The following is a 21,878-nucleotide window of genomic DNA, read 5'->3' on the forward strand; positions in this document are numbered from 1 at the left end:
CACAAGCCTGGAGGTCTGTTAGAGTAAAGGGCAGGACTAAAATGACCCTCAGCGTCTGAGTAGCATCTACTGTATTAGCACCAGGGGGGGTCTGTCATGGTTTAGTATGACATGCAGCAGATATATCAGGACTTTTGTCTTTTTCAGGGAATTGTAGAGCCTTAAATCTTCTCACTCTATTTAAGAAATTGTTTAACAGCTGTTTATTCAAATCAATTTAGTAGAGTGTTATTTAACCAAAGCCATACCGTCTTTGAATTGATTTTGTTTCTGTTCAAGTATTTCTTTTCTTTTCACTTCGAATGTCTCTAGTTATGAGGGGTGAGATTTCTCACTTCTAGTCTGATTATGCCAATAAATTCTGTTTTGGTTATCAAAATGATTCTCATGGATTTTTTTCATTTTCTTGTTATTGTGCCCTCAGTCACTCTTCATTTTTACAATTCAAAGAAACCTTTAAACACATACATTAGTCTATCTGTACCTCCTGTTTCCTACTCACACTTAACACCAGTGGAGGGTAAAGAGATTACATCAGTGTATAAACAAGATGGGTAGGGTTGCAAAATTCCGGGAACTTTCAAAGTTGGAAACTTTCCATGGGAATTAACGGGAATTCATGGGAATAAACAGGAATAAACCAGGAATTTACTAAATTGAAGGTTGGCTCTCAATAGGAAACTTAAATATATTTGATAATGAACCAAGATGGCGCCACGAACAGTCGCCCTGGTACTGCGCTCTCTTGTGCGCTTTATCATATTATTTTAGCCTGTACATATTATTCATGCCTATTTGTTGTTCTTTTGTATTTATAGCTGATGTCATTGTTATTATTTTTATTTTATTTTTATTTGTAGGTCTTATTCTTATTCTTATGCCTTGTACAAAGAGAGCACAGTTTACCAAAGTCAAATTCCTTGTGTGTTCAAGCATACCTGGCCAATAAAGCTGATTCTGATTCTGATTCTGATTCTGATATAGATATTTTAGCATAATCCTGATTAAAACAACCAGATTTAATGCAAGTACAGTTGAATATCTATGCAGTGACACTAAAGAGGGAGAGTTGGAGTTGAATGTTGAAGTGGACATGGAGGATGTTGATGAGACCCAGGAAGAGCCCATTGCCTGAAAGGGTATAGCAAAAATGCAGAGGCTACGCTTGAGAGGCTTGAGGGAAGATGCTTTATCATTTGCATGTTGAATGGGACTTTTTTGGAGGGAGAGGGGCTCCTGTCATTTAACATTTTGAATGGGACTTTGTTGGGATTGCATTTTTGTCAATATTTTGAATAGGTTGGGACGGGGGGATGAGTAATATTTAACTTAACATTCATGTTTTTGTTCTTCAATGAAAGAATTGATTGTTCAATAAAATATTTAACACTTGATAAAGTTCTACTGACAAATAAATCTGTTTTAATTGGATTATTTTGGATGGATGTCTGCTTATACCAAACATATATTTATGCTTGGATATGATACCTTTCCATTAAATTACCCTCAATTCCCAGTTAACTCCCATACATTCCCATTAATTCCCATAAATTCCCATGGAAAGTTTCCAATTTAGAATATTTCCAAAATCCCCAGCTAACTTCCCATGGAAATTTACCGGACACTTTCCACCCCTTTGCAACCTTAAAGATGGGTAAGAAGAAACTGTTACGACACACTCCAAAGAAAAAAAGTAAGACAGCTGAAACTTTTTTTTTCAATTGAATTAACCTTTTGCTTAATTATGATTCGATATCAGTTACTTTTGATAAATGGTGAATTGTTAGCTCTGGAAATGTATTGCCCCTCAAGATTCAGTTTCAAAGGTAACCTATTAAAACTGTAAAATTGGTGAAATCACTGAAGACTCAGTTTTTACTCCCAGTTCCAAGCTCTGACCACATGGGGGCAGTAGTGTGTCATTGTTGTTTGCCGACTGCCTTCTCCTTTAAAAGAATAAGAATAGAAAAGTGATTCCTCGTTCTGATTGGCCACAGTACAACGTGGCTGATGTCGTCATACCCGGAAGAATGACATGTTTATTTTTGTTCCTGTCACTGGTAAGTAGAGTTTGTTTGTCCGTTATAGATATCTTTATAATTTATCCTCTTTTAAAGTAGTTTTGTAAAAAATACGAGAACCCGTAAATTGTATAAGAACTAAGTCGTAGTCCTGGTCAGTTTTGAAGACGCTAATATCATATAAAAACCTCAACATGATTTGTCCTTGTTTTTGAGAATTAAAGTAAATATCGTTTTAATATTTCAATAGTTCAGTTATTCATGCGTAAGGTTTATGAAACGGATTTATTTGACAGACTGAGCGTGTTTTATAGTGGCTGATTGTTTTAGCTGTCACGTACTGCAGACGTTTTCTAATTAATAACGACGTTAAAAAAATATAATTTTCCTGTTTGTGTTAGATAAATTATACAGTATTTTCTGGCAGTAATGTTTTCCTTGTAAAGCTTTAACTCTAAAATTAGCCACGAGGTTTTTTTTAAACATATTTTATCATTGGATACATCATGGTTTTGAGATTTTCTTTTTAATGGTTACGTTATGTGATTTACAAATAATTAAAAGTATACACAAGATATTTTTTATCACTCAAAAGTAACTGAGAAAATAATATTTGTTCCAAGTGAATAACAGTGTGTGTGTGTGTGTGTGTGTGTGTGTGTGTGCGTGCGCGTGTGCCAATTAGTCCTCCATTCATTTGATACAGCAGGTTGTATACCAAAACAATATGCGCCATAATCACATCTGATTTTGAAGTTAAGTGTTTTGATCCAGATTATGTTTACAGAATCCATTTTCATAAATCAAAGCATGCGTTTTGTTCGTACTGTATGTGTAATGTATTGAGAGGCACATGTGTTGCTCACTTACTGTTACTTTTTAAATGCTGAATCCTGAAGTGGCGCTAAAACGGTGGCTTCTCTCACATTGGTCATAAAGTTCTGCTACAAACCTCATGTGTAGTTTTTGACTAACAAGTGACCTTTCATCATCCTCGTGTCCTCTGCCAAGCACCTTAATGCAAAGTATACACAAACGTTGTCCGGACCAAAATGGCCTCCTACTTCGATGAACACGACTGTGAGCCCACTAACCCTGAGGAGCAGTATCGCCAGAATGCACTACTAGAACTGGCCAGGTGAGGCTCAACACTTTCACTCTGTAATGCTAAATGTCAGTAAATAGTAGACCATGCTCTGGATGACTGATTTTTTTTTTATAGGTCTTTAATGCAGGGCTTGGACCTCATTGACTCAGGGGCATTTGACTTGTCTGACTGGGACCAGCGCCTTCCTCCTCCGGCTGCTAAGGCAGCGGTTCAGACCCTCCCAGTGGTTGTCATTTCTCCAGAGCAAGCAGGTGACAGACATCTCTCCTGTACAACTAGAAGTTTGATACAGTCAGTTTATGCTCAGGCAAATAATTGCACATGTTGAGGGAAAAGGATGTTTAGTCACATGTTTTATTAAGACAGCAAAATAGATTTCCCCTTACTTCACCCAGCCCTGGGTTAGTGTGAATGTGAGACATACTGATGCAGGATCAGAGCAGGCATATTAATAATGAGACCTTTCCTGGATCACTAATACTTCAAGATGTTAATTCGTTTTATTTTGTTCTAACAGACAAAGGTCTCAAGTGTCCTGTTTGTTTGCTGGAGTTTGAGGAAGAAGAGACGGTCCGAGAGATGCCCTGCAAACACCTTTTCCACTCAGGATGTATCCTGCCCTGGTTGGGCAAGGTAAAGCTCACTGACATACCATTCAGTATTTCACTTTATAATTTCATTTTGAACAGCTTCTGAAACAATCCACTGTTTTCAAACCATAGACAAACTCTTGCCCTCTTTGCCGACTTGAACTACCGACTGACAATCCAGAGTATGAGGAGTTTAAAAAAGACAAGGTGAGAGAATAATTACGTAAATAATCCACAAACATACTTATGATGTGGCTTCATTACCTCACTTAAAAGCTTTTCTGTCCTTCAGGAGAGAAGAAAACAGAGGGAGAACCGACTAGATGATCTACATGGAGCCATGTACACATGACAGCACTGTGATAAAAGTCTGTGGCATCTTTTAATGATAAAGATGAACTCTTCAGGAAATGAAAACCACTGCTTTCGTGCCATTTTATACAGATGACAGTTTGAAAATGAGCTTGAAAAATAAGGTTCATGTGAGCCTCATAACTGTAGCTATGAGTCTGAACTATCAGGAATGTCTGACCAAAAAATCTCCCTGAAACTATGAAGAGATTGTTCCATGTGAACAAAACCTGATCTTATACGCATCTAAAATGCAATAAAACAGCTTTTTGAGTTTTAATGTATTTCTATTTAATGTGACCACAAGGCTAACTCTGTCTGCAAAGTAAATAACTGCTCCCGTTAGTCTTTTTTCTTTTTCTTTACATTCACAGACACGGAGAGAATACAGCACAAGGAGTCGTGCCATTAAACGTTGAAAGTTATTTTCTGAAGACGCAGAAATGCTCTTCTTCACCCTGTTCTAGTTAGGATGAGTATATTTTGAAAAATGCGTTGAGGCGCTTCTGCTCGGTCTCTTCCTTTTTTTTTTCATACTAAAAAAAACAATCAGCCGTACTTGTCTTATTATTGAATGACAGATATACTTACTGAGTCCTGCTTCTTTTTATTTGAATGTTTTGCTTTTTTACAAAAAATAATGTTCAATTCTAAAAGAGTCAGAATTTTGAGGGGCACTCCATTTATGTGGTAAAATCTGAAGAATACAGTTCCATACATTCTGGGTGCTTAATCAAGACTGAATGAAAGAGGAAATGTCCAAATTAAAGCAGCAGAGGGCGAGATATCCTTACCATGAGTCCATATCATAGGTCCAACTTCAAAAAGCAAAAAAAAAAAAAAAAAAATGTCTGCTGTTTTTAAAATGTCTTTAACGCATGCTGCCTGTAAATTTGTATCCAAGCCCAAAGTCAATGCTTTATTTTTCAGATTGTCATAACAGCTCCTGAACACATCATTTCACAGATGTTTGTACTGTCTGAATAGGACCCCTCATACTGATTAAACTGGAACTTTATCATTTGATTTACACTTTGACTCGTCCCATGATGTTCGGATGAATGAGAGCTTCTTCTCTTCTCTAGCAGACAGAGAGAAACAGTTTTTAAACATCTACATCACATGACGGCCCCTCATTAGGCTGACCTGGGACACCCTCTGTTTGCTTCTGGTGCATAAGTTCTGCACAGTTGAACTTGCAGCCCTGCTCTGACTCAGCTCAGGATAGGTGTGGTTCTTCACAAGCTGTATGTTTGTATTTGTGTTTAAAAGTCAGCCATATTTGTTTGATCTGTTGAAACTTGTTTCTGCTTGCTGAGGCTTAGATCTACTTTTTATATTAACCACCCAAAGACACTGTTCGCTATTGTTTCAGACAGGTGATGCAAATACTTCACCACTGTGTGTCAATGAAAAGTACTGTAACCTCTGATGTCATTTCTCTGTTCTGATTGCTTTGCTGTATGAAAACAAAGTGTGTTTAAAATAAGAACCCATGCAAAACATCTGCTAATAATTTATCATTTTATTTCATATTTGAATATAAATCTCTGTCAAATGAAAATACCTAAATGATAGACAAATCAAACATATTTACAGAATTTATAAAAGGAAACAAAAATCATCTGTGTTGACTTGTTTTTGGGGATTTCTCCGACTCTTTCATCACCATTCTCATACACATTTTCAAAACCAGGGAATGAGACTAATACATTTTTACAGATGTCTGTTTCTGTGTTGTTGCTGGAGATCAAGACATGTACGGATCAGGCAGCTTTTCTACTACCAACAGAGATACCATACGACAGCTTTCTGACGGAAGAAAAAGAAAACACCTCCAAAGTTTGGCCTGTGTGAACATGGTGTAACGGAGTAGATGCTGTTACAGAATAAATCAAACCCCGATGTGAGGGCTCATACAAGCTGCCGGTTGAAGTCACTCCTCGTGACATAGTTACAGTTTGGTGAAATAGGCTACAGCTGAACACGAAATAATACAAAAAATAATCAGTTCCCCTGGCACAGTACGAGGGATAAGGCTAAAACTGTGCACTCATACACCTACTGCTGACAGACACAAAACCAACAAAACTTCCAGTCTTTTTTTGGCAAGATCAGGATTGCTGCTGTCCCAAGAAAGAAAGGGAAGTTAAAAAAATCTGCACAAAAAGTAAAGAGTGACCTGACGCATGATTGAACATCTTTCATGAAATGTAAATCCACCGCTCTGTCTGACTGATCTCTGTGTGTGCTGAAACAGCGTCACATTGAACTCTTTTTCAAACCACTGTGAGATGGAGAACATGGTGGGACTCTAGCTTTTTCCCTCAAACATCAAACCCACAAAAGATAAAAGAGGTAGGTGATGTGACCTTTTTAAAAACACATATTGCTGGCATCCAGTTGTTAGACTGTCAGAAATGGAACACTATGCAGATGCCTGAATACTGTGTGTGTGTGTGTGTGTGTGTGTGTGTGTGTGTGTGTATGTGTGTATGTGAAAGAAACACCCCACTAACTAGAACTGGATCTGGGTGTTACAGATGTGGGTTGGCATTAGTCAGCTTTGATTTGAGCAGTGGTAGTTTGTGGCAGTAGTTATCACTGTAAGAAATTGGCAACAGAACATAAAACAGAAACCTCATAATATGACAAACTCTCAGTAGTATCTGGTCGTAACGCTTCACTGACACCCCTGCAATGCCATGAGGTTTATGGCACGAGTCTACAGGCATCATATTCACCTTTCAAGTAACTCCTGTAGACAAAACATCCCCTATAACGACTAAAAAAAGGCTTCACATCACTTTAACAAAAACAAAAAAGTCTTTAAAGTCAAATAAGGCTTCCAAGGGTCCAGCCTGGAATCAGATCATTGTGTAGACAAGACGTGTTCTTTACTAAAAGTGTTGGTCAGATTTAAATTTAACGTTTAAGTCACTTTAAATATCTTGTTCAAAATAGAAAAACAGAACAAAATGAGCCCTGTGTTCAACTCTAACTCACTGAAAAGGCATTATTTACTCCTGTGGAGCTGAAACTTTCAGGTGATTGATGACAATTATTGCACCAGACATGAATGAAATAAAACTGATGTTGCATGAAATGTTCAAAAGACAAAATCAGAATGAGCAACTGTTCGGACAGTAATGAAATGACTTCACAGACTCTCAAGCTCAAAGTGATTGTGATGCACACAGTCCTAGTTTTGACACCAGAACAGATCAATAAAGATTTTTGCAGCCTCTCTCGTGTCAGTGAAATAGATTATGACCTCTATGAAAATGGCTCATGATACACATATACTCTTTGAAATACCTTCAGGATTCATCAGTGTGGCCAAATTAACCAGCTCGGTGAAATGAATGTTCTTTATCAAGAGAATTGATGTCTGATTGGATAAAAAGGCCATGTGCTTAAAGCCTAGAAAACATATAGAACTGTTGACTATTCACTTCTCAAACATTCAGTATTTTCTACTCACTACGCAAACTCAAACATTAATTGTTATTCTCTCATCCAAAAAGTGTGCCGTGCAGTAATAAGCAAAAGGCCAGAACAGGTGGGCCACAAAGCGTCAGGTATATCATGAGGGAGTGTCTGAGGAGGAGGAAAAACTTTGTGAGCATACCAGTGATGCACATTTATAAAAAAAACTACTCTAGTGAAGAACTGCCCAATAAACAGCCATCTTAAAAAACATTCATGGTTCCAGGACTCGGACTGGCTCCACACATTCAACGCTCCTTTAACTCCCCTGCAGAGAAGGTGACTTTGACTGAGAGGGCTTGCACCAATGTTTGGAATAAAAATTAAAGAGTGTTACAGATTGGATAACCTGGTGTTGGTTTGATGGTTAAAGATATCAGAATTCCTTTTTCCCCCCACATGCTGCCTCTGCTGTCTACCCGTCCAGTGGGAGCCCCTGAGACCCCTCAGCAGGGATGTGTGGGGCTGCAGAGCTACAACATGGCTATGCTTTCGGGGGTACAGTTGAGATGTGTGGATGTGCTGCTTCCTCCAGGAGACTTGAGACCCTTAGTGGCTCCGCCCATCGTTGAGCCCCGCGCTCTGGGGCCGATGATAACCCCCGAGCCAAGGTGGTGGCTCTGCTGCAGGCCGGCCATCATGGTCTCGCTGGTGACTGTGCCGAACTCGTAGGTGAAGGTGCCGTAGAAGACCAGGATGTCCACGGTGAAGACCCACTCGCAGATGGCAGCGGCGTGCTGCAGGACAAAGCTCTCGTGGATGAAGAAGATACCGCCTGAGAGGAGGAGGAGGTTAAGGAGGACAAGCATCTCAACAAACAGAGCTCCTTTTCTTACTCAGACAGGAGAGAACGAAACACGGCGAGAGCCTGAATCAAGTCTCTTACATAATAAGATACATGACAAGCAGCTTCACCCTGGGGGGCAGATGTGAATTCATAACATGATCAGGGATGAATTGCAAATTGTTCCAGAGATCCATTAAAAAGATGAGTTTAAAATAGGATAGTCAATGACTGTGGTGTATTCACAGGGGATAGACTTCTCCATCATCAGATCATTAAAATGGATCAGATGGTTTAATCTCTGTTGCCACATGAGTTGGCAGACAGAATAAAAAAGGGACGATTATAATGAGTTAAGGAGTAAAATTATTAACCCCATAACTGCCTCCTGATCAGAGATCATTACGGACAGGTTCTGAAGAGTCATCTGCTGATTGGGAAACAGACAGTTTGCTGACAAGTAAAGCTGCCAGCTGGTCTTACTGTAGATGTTGATGAATGAATTCTAGTGAGCAGAGGGGATAACAGATGCTGTGATGGATGGCTGACAGACAGTGTCAGAGGTCAGTGATAGATGCAGAGAAAGGGTGTGATAACGAGCACGGGCCGTTCACTACAGGTCCATCAGTGCTGTGTGCATTATCAATGAGTGATCAGAAATAAGCGACATATGAAGTGAGACTGCAGAATAAGGTTGAGCTTTTGCACACGAATGGCACTATATTGATATAAGAGTTGTGAAATATGTAATTCTTAATCACTATAAACAATTTAATTTTAATAGTTAATCACAATGGATCATACTTTGAATTATATTATTTTGCATTTCAAAACTATTTTAAGTCCACAGTAAAACTGTTCTTACCAGAGTCTTCATTTGCAAATCAAATGAGTGCAATGAAATGTTCTTTATGATTTTGACTTTTAGATTTATTATTCAGATAAACGCTGCACTGCTACTCCAGGGTGATCTGACACCAAGTCTCCGAGGCAGGAGACAGCTTAAAGCGCTCACTCTAAGACATTTAGAGTTTATGTCTATTATTTCCTTTTAAAGGATAACACTGTAGCACATTAAGAAATATGCAAGAGCACATGTATTGTACAGAATGTCTAATCAGTATCAATGAGCCATTATTCTGAGATAGTTTTGATTACTCACTGACGTCCAGTGTTCCCTGGTTAATGCAACAGGATTTGCACTTTTCACTTTGTTTTCCTTTCTCTGTTTCATAAAAGGCATGTATGTTTAACACAAATGTTCCCTGTTACGCTGAGGCATATCACCACATGCCAACCTGAGGACGTCACATACTGTAGATCGAAGTCTTACACAGCAGTGGTCGACTGAATTTCAACAGCCAGTGACGATGCTGATGATTAAAGAGCAGAAGGTCGATATATAATACACAGAAAACTGTCCCGATTTGTTTTGCATGTCCGATGAAGATCGACTTCAGTTCCTGTTTACTCAAAAAGTGTTTCAGTTTGCTCAGTTTGTGTTAAATGCCGTTCAGCAGCGTAGGAGCACACTCTATGTCTGATTTAGTTGTTGTCACTGCCAAATGTCTGAAGTGTACCTCTGTGCTTTCGACACGATGAATAATAAATAAACTAAACTAAACACGTATGGTTAATTTTTTTGTATTTGATAAGATACAACTATTTAAAGAGTAACCAAACCCTACACAAATTATTTGAGATGAAAACATATTTATACTGGTATTTGGTTATGTTAATCAATTTAGATCTTGATCCTGGTAGCTGAGCACAAAGTATTAATATTCTTCAAATTGTGTTAAAAGTGTGCGTATTGACCACCATCTACAGGTTGAAACCCAGCTACTAAAATTTAATTTTCCTAACAGCTAACCTGGTGCACGGTGACATATTTGGTACACTTTCATTACACAACCAAACTCTTTTTTTTCAACTCTTATCCTTACCCTTTTTAAATCTATTTATTTTAACTATTGTATTCTTAATTTTGATGCTTTCACTTATTTTAATTACACAAATTTTATTTTTGGTGTGCATTAGTCTCTATTTAGTTTAATTTAATTTAATTCTATTTTATTTTATTTTATTTTATTATTGTTTTTATTATTATTATCTTCCCCTAATATGTTTTGCCATTGTTTTATTTCTGCTTCTTTCTTGTTTTTCAATTGCTGTGAAGCACTTTGTGTTGCATGTGATTTATATGAAAGGTGCTATATGAATAAAGCTTGATTAATTGATTGAAACAACAAGTGATGAGCTGACTCATCAAAAGAATAGGCTACCCTGCAGTCTGTTGCCATCCTTTTAGCTAGTTCTTGTTAACATCTTAGATTTAGTTTCATCCACACCACAGCAGGTCTGCAGTGACTGAAACATATAAATCATGTATTTCATGTAAAGTCACTTCAAAGCTATCAGAGGAACAACATTAAGCCTAAACAATGAGCATAATAGCCCCTCTTTAAATGTTTCATTCATCCATTTGATTTTGTTTCTTTCGTTGGATGTTTTTTTATTTGTGTGAAGCAAATGAAGTTGCCTTTGTGAATGAAATGTGTTACATGAATAAATCTGCCTTGCCTTAGTTACCTCTGTGCTTTGCTTTATGTGACCTGTTCAGATGTCTCCCGTGTAAAAGGTGAATAAGTGAGGGCTGAACTGAAGATAAATCTTGTACTTTAAAAACGCCATACAAGCAGAATTATTTCAATCTCATAAAAATACCTCTGAAGGATTGCATGTGCCTGTTTTATGTTCAATAGAATATACGGCACATAATTACTGGATCTGCCTGACAAGAAATTAAAGGATACTGAGGACAAGGGAGATCATGGCTCCCAGTGCCAGTGCGACTCGGAAATGGGCCATCCAGTAGTCGAGGGCAGTCACGGCCACCCGGTAGGTGAGCACACACTGCAGGCACACAAACAGCAGCCCTGCTGGAAACGCTACCCCGGCGCCAACATAGTGAAGAGACTTGGCGTGATCAACCTAACAAAGAGACAGGACATTCAGAGAGGCTTGCACTTGAGGGTCACTTGAATTTGAACCAGGCGTGTTTGCTCCTGCAGGTGGTTTACCTGGAAGTTTCCCACCATGACTAGACCCACAGCGTTGGTGCAGCCGGACACCAGAGCGCTGGTGTTCACCCAACATCGGTGGCTGTGCTCAATGACCTGGGCGTAGCGTAGAAGGCACACCATCACCACTGCAACACACAGGAGGAGCAACAAACGATTATACAACATTAATACACAGAAAGAATAAAACTATACAAACATCTTGATATTAAACTGTGTGAAAGAAAAACACTTTTTCAGACACATTGGGTTTATACTTGCTTGTCTTGGATCATTTCAGATCCTAAATGCTTATTTAAGCATGATTTTCTTGTCTGTGTAGACTCATCCATAGCTTGAGTACTCTCATATGACAGCACTTTGAGTTTCTTACTGCCGTCTCACAAAAGACGTCTTGGCCGGTGTAGCATTACTGTTTGTAAACTCTCATCCTGCATTTTGCTGACTCTTAAAGTTTAAATCATCGCAGTAAAACAGTGAAAACATTTCCACAACGTTACTAACCACCAACCAAAGTCTAGACAGCTCATACATAAGTGGGGGATAATGAGACAGAACATAAAGAGCAACCATGAAGACTGGAAATAAAAGGTAAATGCATATTAAAGGAACAGTGAATAATGGATCAATAGTGAACACAGCAGGAGGGATGCAATTAAGGGCAGATGGGGAAAATTGGAGGACAGCTGAGTGGTAATAGAACAAAACAGGAGGAGGAGTTGAAGGAGGAGGTCCACGAAGGGTGGATGCAGGAGGAGAGGGCAGAGGGGGGAAGTGGAAGGAAAGCCGCATTTATTATTGATTAGAGAGCACAGGCTATTTCCATCCCCTCTGTGTCTCTATGAGGCGAGTGGCTGACGTCTGTGGGCACCATGGAGGATGAATAAAACACAAAACACACCTCAGCTTTACTGGACCACTCATTTTGTTTTTAAGAGCAAAAGCAGCAGCTGAAGCTTCACTGAGGTGTTTAACACAGATCAGATCAGGCTACAACTAACTTTATTTTACTGCACATTAAATAATCAAATATGGAAATATAGGAGGTAAAATTTCATATTATGGGAAACGGAGTGATAGATGGAGAGTTTACTATCACTCTCACATCTATACATTAGTTACAGAGCTCTGGTCAGACAGTTTGGTCCCCAGGTTAAACAGGTCACCTGGTTCAATCTAAAGAAATCAGCCTTACAGCCATCGAGATAGTAATAATTTACAAACAAGTTCATTTTTAATCCATACCAAAAAAAACCACGCATTTTTAAAGAGAGTACTGTGCTGCATTTCTCTGGAGCCTCAGTACCTTCTCTTGGTCTCTACTGGTTGTGTGGAAACCTCACAGCGATGTGAACAGTCAGGAGCTTTAGAGGTCACTGCCCCCGGCATAGATATAGTCTGGGACATAACTCACAATACAACTTTAAAAAACTAACAGGACTAACAGAGCATTTTCTGGTTACTTCTTTGAGGTTTAAACTTGTCAAACACGACAGCTTGCTTTGTGGTCGTACACTCTAAACCTGCCTGTAGCATCAGTTCTGATCACATTTTTCATCATACTCATAATAAATGAATCATCTGAAGTTTAACCACATTAACATCATGTCTGATCAAGCGGCAAACTCCGGTCTAAAAATATGAGTCCAATGCGGAAGTGTTAAAAACTGCAGTTCATCGAGGATCCGCTTGAGGCTGGCTCCAGAAGAACCGGAAACCACATACACACCAATTCAAGAAAGACGATCTTTACAGCAGAAATAAACATGTTTACAGCCTGGTTCAAAAGACGAGTGTAGTCTGGATAGCTCATTCCTCGATCGACACACACTGTAGGGGGGTGAATTATTTTATAACGCAGCAATTTCGAAGATATTGAGATTACGAGTCTTCCAATGAGAGGCACAGCTGACTTGATTGACAGGCGGGAACACTGTAGCTGTTGGTTAGGAGGCTCAAAGCCCGCCTCTTTACGTCACAATCGTTCGACAGCAGCAATATGGCTGCCGCCGAGCAATTGGCCTCAAAACTGCTCTTCAGAAACAGATGGGTGACGTCACGGATCCTACGTCCATATTTTATACAGTCTATGTGTCTGATACACTAATGATGTCATCTCTCATTCAGATAAATTGATGATATCATCTTTGCGATATATTGGTGTCTCCAGAAGTCTATAAATAGAACCTGTGGTGATGATCAGCCTCAGTTCTCCTACAGCAGAGGCCAGAGCTGGACAGCTCTAAAACTCAGAGCTGGTTGGAGCTTCTCCTCCAGCTGCTGGAGGTCATTTGCTCCACGGGGACTGATGCTCACAGCAGTTTCAGTTTGGGTAAATCTCACTCGAAGCAGCTGACCTCCAGTCTGAGCAGAGGCATTGACTGTCCCTCCTCAGAGTGACTGAGCTATTAACTCGAGCAGGAATTGAATCAAGAAGGTCGGGATGGAGGGAAGTTTGTTTTTATTTAAAGGCAGTGGATCAGCCAAAAGTTTTGATACCAAAACAATAAAAAAACAATCCTGTTTTGAGTCATAGTGCTGAAATACTGCACGGCGGGGGAGCTGAGGGAAGTGTCACAGAAGCTTCTCTTATGAGCAGCAGGTGGTTTCATGAACAGGCAGAGTTCACCAGTATCACGAAAAGCCAAGGTTAAGTTGTGTTGCAGTGTGCAGCATGTGTGTAAGAGACATAACGGTTTTTGATGTGTATGAATTCAGGGACACCGTAGAATAAGATCTTACCCATGAAGGCTCCAACATTGCCGATGAGGCTGAACAAGCAGCTTTCAGGAGGGAAGGAGCCACATTTACTGTGGAATATGAAGACAAACAACTTTAAGTAGTAATCTTTACATGCGTCACTGTATGCACTACAATACTTGTTGCATCATTAGTGAGTTTTATACCCACGAAAAAGAAGAGACACCTTTTTAACTACATCTACATCAAGAATATAAACTCCCTCTCTCTGATTGATCATCTCGATGTGAAACTCAAACTTCAGAAAGCCTGTAACTCTCATGATGCCTGTTTTACAAGAGTTCATTTGTACTCACCCATGCTTAGAGGCTTAGCAGATTAGACAAATGCAATTTATGCAGAGCGTGGGTTAATGACTGTCACAGAGCCACAACATAACAAGGTGCTAATTCATGCCTCTGGGCCTATGCTGACACTAAATTGCTTTTGTATTCCAGCAGAAACAACGTCTCGATGTGCAGAGAGGAGGAGAGCAGAACAAGAGACCTGATGAGGGGGATGTCCTGGATGGTGCAGCATGTCTTGGGAAAGCCTGGTCTGGGCAGCTCCTCTGCGCATGTTACATTGTAAGACCTGAGGCGGAGACACAATGAGTTCAGCGACTTTGACAGTTTTCAGATTTCAAAAGTGTAAAATGTGGGATTTTACAGTTTTATACCCATTTCATGTGATCAAAAACAGGAACAACACTCACCAGTTCTCCACAGGACAAACATGGTGATTCATCACAGCCATGGCATACCTGAAAAGTGAGGATCACAACGTAATTTAAAATCAGAAATGTCACACAACGTATTCTGATCCCTGATGACTCGAGTTATCAAGAAAGAAGATTAAACTGGGCTTGAGACAGAGTGGTAATTCAGCACTTAAGGATATTTGCAGGAGAACAAAAAGATACTCAAATATCACCTGCTAACATGGATATCTTAAATTGTAATCTTGCACATGAACACAAACCTGGCTGTAATTTTTATCATGCAAACAGTTTGCAATGCCCATGTGCAATCCCCTTCAAGTCATTCCTGAATCAAATGATGTTTCAATGTGACACATTCAGTCACACAATGCTACTGTAACTCACACTATCCATATTCCTGTGATGGAGAAGGCAGACAGGCTGACAGGCAGGACGATCCAGGCAGTCATTGGGCTGGCAGTGAGCTGGCTTTGTCCCAAGCATGGGGTGAGAGGGGGGCTTCGGGCAGGAGTGGCAACACAAGACGAGGGATCAGGTTGGGGTTGAGTGGGGATGCAGGGTCACTAACACACAGGGAAACACACAGGGGGGGACATGAGAGGAAAAAAGGGGGAATGGCACAGCTCTTCTGCTCCACAGGGCCCTGCAACCAGCAGCAACCTGAAGAAAAAAAAGACAAATATTCATTATATATTTTTAATATAATGTCAGATGCGTATTGCTTAAGACGCAACGCGTATGGCATTTCCTGTGTCAAGTTTTGAAACAGGAATTTGACATAGAACACAAATAGGACAGATGACTGCCAGCTCAGGTCTTGATGTGCAGGTCTATTCTGTGCCTGGGTTAGAAGAATTAACTCACAACAGTATAGGACTTTAAATTGACTAAGTAGTGCTGATTGTACTAGGTGAAAAATCCTATTTGTACACACTAAAATCCGAACTCTTACTGGACATCACTGCAGGGACATTTTTCATGCCGCCCAAAATGTGTTTTTTCATTGAGTGGAGTAAAACTTTAATGTCCCTGTGGGGCAATTTTGCTATGCAGACAGTAGGCTATACAAATAACACCATAAAAACAATACAGCACACACAACACAGCACAAGATCCATAGAACCCATTTGTAAGAAAAAAACAAACATATTTTTAGCCCTGGTCTCCATTATTATTTTTATTTTTATTATTATTTTAATCATTGCTTTAACATTTATTTATCTTAGTAAATTGTTTATTTATCTATGTATTTCTTGTATTAATCTGATCTTGTTAACGCTACCTTATTTTTAACTTTTCTTTCCACTATTACTTATTTTATTAATTTTACTGTATTGATTTTATTTTATTTTTAAGTATTTTATTTATAATCACGCCTTCTATAATTTTACCATTGCTGTTGTCTTCTGTCTCTCTGTTATTCTGTGAAGCACTTTGTGCTGCATGTTTTTATGTATTAAAAGTGCTATATAAATAAAGTTGAGTTGAGTTGACTCTACAATATAAAATGTTACCTTGTGTTGACTTTGAGCGGGTGAGATATTACCTAGTCGAACTACAATTTCGATCAGAATTTTTTTATTGTGATTTTTTTTTTTAAAGAATACAAACTCTGTTTAAAGCAACATAATACATAGAGACAAACATGTCTCATTGAGAGTTCATCAGAAACATAAATAGGAAGAGGTACTGTCAGAGCAAAGTGTACCCCGGTGAGAGTGAGGACTCAGACAAGGTCAGCCCTGCGGTGTGGAGCAACAACACAGGCCGTATCACTTTACACAGTGTACTGTTACAAATATGTCCTTTGCTCAGAGGGGGTTTACAGTAGACTGAGGTGAGCTTGTCTTTAACTACTAATCCAAATGAGAAGGAGCTCTTGTTCTCTGAGAAAGGTAAACTAACAAATAAGAATGGAATGAACAGTTTAATCCTGTTTCCATAAAAACTATATCGTATTGTTCTTTATGTTTTCAGCACAGACACGTTCTGTGTGCAGCTTTAACCTTTGAGTAAGTGGTGTTTTAATTTAAGATATGACTATTCAAAATCTTTTTTCAAACAGTTAAGTTTATCAGTCATTATCTCACATGATGGAGTAGATGGAGTCCTGAGGACATGCTACATTTAAATTTATGCTAGTTTTCCATGACTACCAACCCTTGCTTTAAACTACAATGATGATTAATTTCATTCCTACAAAATGCACCATTAGAAGTGTTTTTTTTGGTATCAAGCGTAGACTGTATAATGGATGTAGTATCCGTGAAGTCTGCTCCTGAAGCACTGTTTTGAAGCCAATCGTCAGTTGGAGCCATATTGGAAATGCTGAACTCAATCTAACTTAGTGTGAGGTAAAGAGGCGGGCTTTGAGTCTCCTAGCCAACAGCTTCGGTGTTCCCGCCTGTCAGTCAAGTCAGTCATGTCCATAAATGGGCAAAACTCGTAATCTTAAAAACTTCTGAACTGTCACCCTCTGTACAGTGTGTGCTGATCAAGCAGTAACCTCTGGTCTCACAATATGAAGCCCATGTGGAAGTGTTATAAACTGCAATTCATCGAGAATCCGCTTGAGGCTGGCTGCAGAAACATCGGAAACCACATACAAGCCAATTCAAAAAAGACGATCTTTGCAGCATTAATAAACATGTTTACAGCCTGGTTTAAAAAACGGCTTCGGTCTACGTAGCTATTTCTCTATCGGCACACACTGTACAGGGGTGAAATTTTTTCTAACGCAACAGTTCAGAGATATTAAGATTACAAGTTTTTGCCCAAATAAGGACATGACTGACTTGACTCCCGGATGGTTAACAATGACGAGTGGCTTCAAAACAGCACTCAGGAACAGATGGGTGACGTCACGGATACTACGTCCATTATTTATACAGTCTATGGTGCTGATACAGAAATGAGCTTTTCAGATCGAAGATGTTTTTTGAACAAGGCTGTAAACATGTTTATTTCTGCAGTAAAGATCGTCTTTTTTGAATGGGTGTGTATGTGGTTTCCAGTGTTTCTGCAGCCAGCCTCAAGCGGACGCTCGATGAACTGCAGTTTATAACACTTCTACATGGGCTTCATATTTTGAGACCGGAGGTTACCACTTGGTATCAAGTCACCAGGAGTACAGGTGGCTTTCTGTAGGAAGGGTCGGGTGTCGTTAAAAGGTTGGAGTAAAGCACTGACCCCCACCACGAACCCACCCATCCATCCATCCACCCTACCACCCACACACACACACACACACCCACACACGCATACAATGGCTCTCCCACCCTCCATCTGCCACACGCGCTCCTCCATCTGCATGGACATCATAAAACAAACAGACCTTCAGTCACAATGAGAGAACTGATATTTGATCTTTGCATGACATTTGTCAGATGCTCAACACTTATGCTGCTGGCCTAACACGTGATCATGCTTTCTTGTCTTCTCCACATTTAGTTCTCTGAAATAGGTAAATAGTCTTAGCAGGGTCTTAGAAGTGGTGCATGTAACCACAGCTTTCTTTCACAAATAAAACCTTTGATGCTTTGATTTCAGCTTACATCTAAAATTACTTAGCAGTCATTGTGCCCAAAGACCTGTTATTTTGTTTTTCTAACATTACATAAATTAAGAGTATATTAAAAGAAACTGTTTTGTCCGTGTAATTCTAAGTAATGTCATTTTCGGAAAGGTTTAATATTAACCAACACATACTCTGACATCTACATTACAACGTACATTTTGTCCTTTGAATTGTGCTTTCAGTTCCTCTCCTCTGTTTGAGTGATGTTCTTCTTTTCCCGGGTCATTTCCATAAGCAAACATCAGAGTTACATAAGGGTCAGTTCACACAGCAGCTTTGTTTTATACATCCATGTTGCTCCTCTGCCCACGGTGTTGAAGTGTAGCAGTTTCCTCACATGCTTTGGTCTACACGGTAGACTCTTCAGAATGTAAGCAGTCAGCGGTCGAGTGCAAAAGAAGCTGAAGCACTTTCAGTTCTGGCGCCCTGAGCAAAGGCCAGAACACTCACTGTAGGCATGCATATGTATACTTATATGACAAAGACACTCTCTTTGAATAGGTTGTTGACTATAGATGTTATGAATCTGGATGTGTATGATTAAGCAATATGACGAGAGAAGGAGTGATGTACTAAATTTCAGCACAGCTGTGATTCAGTTGTAGGCACTAAGCCCCAGCGTCCAATATAAACAGCTAGTGTCCTCTGTGTACATTCACCTGTGTTTCTAATCTTTCATTCAGCCAGGTAAATACGATTCTGTGGAACCATTGAGGTGTCAGATGGATTCATCAAGACTCACACTGCCTGCTGTGATGTTACTGCAGGACAACTGGTTGAGGGTGAAGGGATATATATAGTGAAAGTTGCAGTGATGTTTACACTCAGCACTCATGGAACGCCCCTTGCCCAAGGAGGTTACTTGGTCAGAGCTTGCTGTTGTTTAAGATTACATATGTTGTATGAAATAAACAACTTTGGTATAAAATCAATAGAAAACACATTACATGGAAACAGTCAATTAAACTATGTATCATATTACTATTATCAGTGGTGAACAGTAACAAAGTAAATTTACTTGAGTAATGTACTTAAGTACATTTTTTGAGTATCTGTACTTTGCTTGAGTATTATTTTTTGGGGGAACTTTACTTATTACTTTTAATCCACAACATTCAGAAGACAGTTATTGTACTTTTAACTCCACTACTTTCTATCAGTGCTCTAGTTACTCACTACTTTTGCTTTGAAGTCAGCTCATGAATTGCCTTCTCTTTTCTGAAATCTGATCACTAAGACAGTAAAATGTGTTTGTGTAGTTCTGTTTGTCTCAGTGGTTTAGTCGTACCTGTATATCTTGCATCTCCACGGTTGAACATGGAGCAAACTGGTACATGCTCATATACAGAACTCTCTTTGGACTGTCACCTCCCTATCTATGTAGCCTGTTACAATCTGCACCTGCCACTACAACACACGTTCAGCCGACCTGATCCTGCGGAAAATCCCCCAAACACATTTAGTCATCGGTCAGTCATCATTTCAGTCTGCTGTGCCCACAGACTGGAACAATTTACAGAAAACTTTAAAACTGGTCCACTACATCTCAAAACCAGCCTTTAGGAACTCTCTAATGGACACTCTTAAACACACCTGCACCTGCTTTTAAACCTGGACTCCTGCTGACGCTGTTCATTGTTTGCTCTGTTCTGTCCTATCCTGTCATCTTTAACTTGTCTTTTATGTTTTTACCCTTGTGTTTGTTTCATTACTGTTATCCCTGACCCTTAACCCCTCAAAAGGCTGTGCCTTTTGCCAGGTCGTCACTGGAAATAAGAATTTGTTCTTAATGACCTACCTGGTTAAATAAAGGTTGAATAAAAACACACAGCAAATTTCACTCAGATCATGCATTTAATTTAGAGGTGGTAATGATGGCTATAATTCTCCACCTGAGCACCCATGTCCATTTCTTCAGCCCGTGTTAGAGGTTTTTGAAATGAAGAATGATACGTATTGTTTGAAATGTTCTCCCTGTTTCCCACTCTGCCCAAACATACAAACATTCACAGTCCAACCTGAGAAAGCGTGTTGAGCTACGTAACATTTGTTTCATTCCAGATGAACATTTCAAACTAAGTTGTCTGTGCTTGGAGTAACTTGCTGTTTTTATTCCATGGTATAGTTTTTAAAGATTTCAAGTAATGGTTTCTCGATAAACAAGATGTAACAGAATGTACTCCTATGTACATTTGACTGCATTTAAGTATTTTGAAAATACAATGTTTTGAGATTTTTTTAAGAAATACTTTGAATACTTAAGTATTTTTAAAATCAGGTACTCCAGTACTTTAACTCAAGCAATAATCTGACTGAACAACTTTCACTTGTATTGGAGTAATATTTGACCTGGAGTATCTATACTTTGACTTAAGTAATGAAGTTGTGTACTTTGTCCACCGCTGGTGATAACACAATATTCTGACATTTTTCACACAAGTTTGTAGAGATGCCAACCTGTGACAACATTTTGAAGAAGCATAGAGGATAACGCGAGTTACTACGAGTCAGACAGGGAAAACAGTGCATGGTGGAGGTCATAAAATGTAATATTATTCACTAACCTCACAGAAGGAGCTAAAACACTTCACACTGACCCTTCTAAAAGCAGTCCTGTCTCTGTGCACAGGGGGCCAGAACACCTCCACCCCCCGCAGCCATTCACTGCACATATCCACCAATACACCTGGACAACTCGATATGACTATGACAATGTAATTTTTGTTATAAACCGAGTTGTATGTATCTAATTCCCCTCACTCCAGCAGCCGAACACACGGAGCAGCATCACTGAGTCCAGCAGCCTGAACCGGGTAATGGTTCCTCTAGCGGCGTTAGCTCCAGCCATGCTAGCTGGTTAGCTTCACTTCACCAGGAGTCTTGACTTGACTCTTTGATTTCCGCTAACCAAAGCGATAAGCTGCTCAACAAGCGACATGTAGAGATGAAGAGCAGCCACGGGTCTGATACAGTAAGTACATAAAATCCAGCCTGTACCTACCTTCAACCTGCTGTGCCACCACAGACCTCAACAACCTTGGTTTCCCTTTAAAAACAGCGTTTTCTTAGCAGAGCATGCTAACCACAGAAACAGCTTCCGGTTACACTTTTCAAAATAAAATATCAATTTAGTTTTACAGCACTGAATTACATTTTAAATGACAGCACAATATCGTTTATATCTACAAAGCCGCTTGTTTGATTTGTTTTTAATCATCAAATGTTGTTGTTGGAGCTATTTGTTATTTTTTTTGTATTTAGTTGTTTATTTAGAATATAATGAATAAGTACAAATGATAATATTAATAACTTTATTTATACAGCACCTTTAAGAACAAATTTTTACAAAGCTCTAGAGGTTAAAAGGACTACACGTCAATTAAACAGAATGAAGTGGTGGAACAATAGACCAGTA

General features: G+C 39.3%; 2 protein-coding genes across 5 annotated transcripts; one reads left to right on the plus strand and one right to left on the minus strand.

Moving 5' to 3' along the window:
• The first annotated feature begins 1,970 nt into the window (after positions 1 to 1,970).
• rnf181 (ring finger protein 181) lies at positions 1,971 to 5,575 on the plus strand. Of its 3 annotated transcripts, none has more exons than XM_034691366.1 (6): positions 1,971 to 2,060; positions 3,033 to 3,159; positions 3,244 to 3,380; positions 3,647 to 3,762; positions 3,852 to 3,926; positions 4,012 to 5,575. In XM_034691366.1, the coding sequence occupies exons 2-6, from the start codon at positions 3,074 to 3,076 to the stop codon at positions 4,069 to 4,071; spliced, it is 474 nt and encodes a 157-aa protein (XP_034547257.1). In that variant the 5' UTR covers positions 1,971 to 2,060; positions 3,033 to 3,073; the 3' UTR covers positions 4,072 to 5,575. The 3 variants fall into 3 exon arrangements, with proteins under 3 accessions (XP_034547257.1, XP_034547259.1, XP_034547258.1); XM_034691368.1 differs by having other exon boundaries at positions 2,004 to 2,060; positions 2,707 to 3,159; XM_034691367.1 differs by lacking the exon at positions 1,971 to 2,060 and adding an exon at positions 2,701 to 2,730.
• Positions 5,576 to 5,577: 2 nt separating this feature from the next.
• Positions 5,578 to 21,559, minus strand: LOC117818469 (transmembrane protein 150A-like). Of its 2 annotated transcripts, none has more exons than XM_034691364.1 (8): positions 21,465 to 21,559; positions 15,271 to 15,449; positions 14,881 to 14,928; positions 14,673 to 14,759; positions 14,169 to 14,236; positions 11,427 to 11,554; positions 11,160 to 11,337; positions 5,578 to 8,334 (listed from the first exon to the last, which is right to left on the minus strand). In XM_034691364.1, the coding sequence occupies exons 2-8, from the start codon at positions 15,333 to 15,335 to the stop codon at positions 8,033 to 8,035; spliced, it is 876 nt and encodes a 291-aa protein (XP_034547255.1). In that variant the 5' UTR covers positions 15,336 to 15,449; positions 21,465 to 21,559; the 3' UTR covers positions 5,578 to 8,032. The 2 variants fall into 2 exon arrangements, with proteins under 2 accessions (XP_034547255.1, XP_034547254.1); XM_034691363.1 differs by having other exon boundaries at positions 15,271 to 15,546; positions 21,465 to 21,556.
• Between the last annotated feature and the right edge of the window lie 319 nt (positions 21,560 to 21,878).

The sequence above is a fragment of the Notolabrus celidotus genome, chromosome 9 (assembly GCF_009762535.1).
Source record: "Notolabrus celidotus isolate fNotCel1 chromosome 9, fNotCel1.pri, whole genome shotgun sequence".
In the NCBI taxonomy this organism is placed as follows: domain Eukaryota; kingdom Metazoa; phylum Chordata; class Actinopteri; order Labriformes; family Labridae; genus Notolabrus; species Notolabrus celidotus.

Coding starts and splice junctions, on each gene's coding strand:
- rnf181 (XM_034691366.1), top strand. CDS start 3,074: ATGGCCTCCTACTTCGATGAACACGACTGTGAGCCCACTAACCCTGAG. Junction 3,763..3,851: donor TCCTGCCCTGGTTGGGCAAG/GTAAAGCTCACT, acceptor TTCAAACCATAG/ACAAACTCTTGCCCTCTTTG. Junction 3,927..4,011: donor AGGAGTTTAAAAAAGACAAG/GTGAGAGAATAA, acceptor TCTGTCCTTCAG/GAGAGAAGAAAACAGAGGGA.
- LOC117818469 (XM_034691364.1), bottom strand. CDS start 15,335: ATGACTGCCTGGATCGTCCTGCCTGTCAGCCTGTCTGCCTTCTCCATC. Junction 14,929..15,270: donor ATCACAGGAATATGGATAGT/GTGAGTTACAGT, acceptor CTCACTTTTCAG/GTATGCCATGGCTGTGATGA. Junction 14,760..14,880: donor GTTTGTCCTGTGGAGAACTG/GTGAGTGTTGTT, acceptor TCTCCGCCTCAG/GTCTTACAATGTAACATGCG.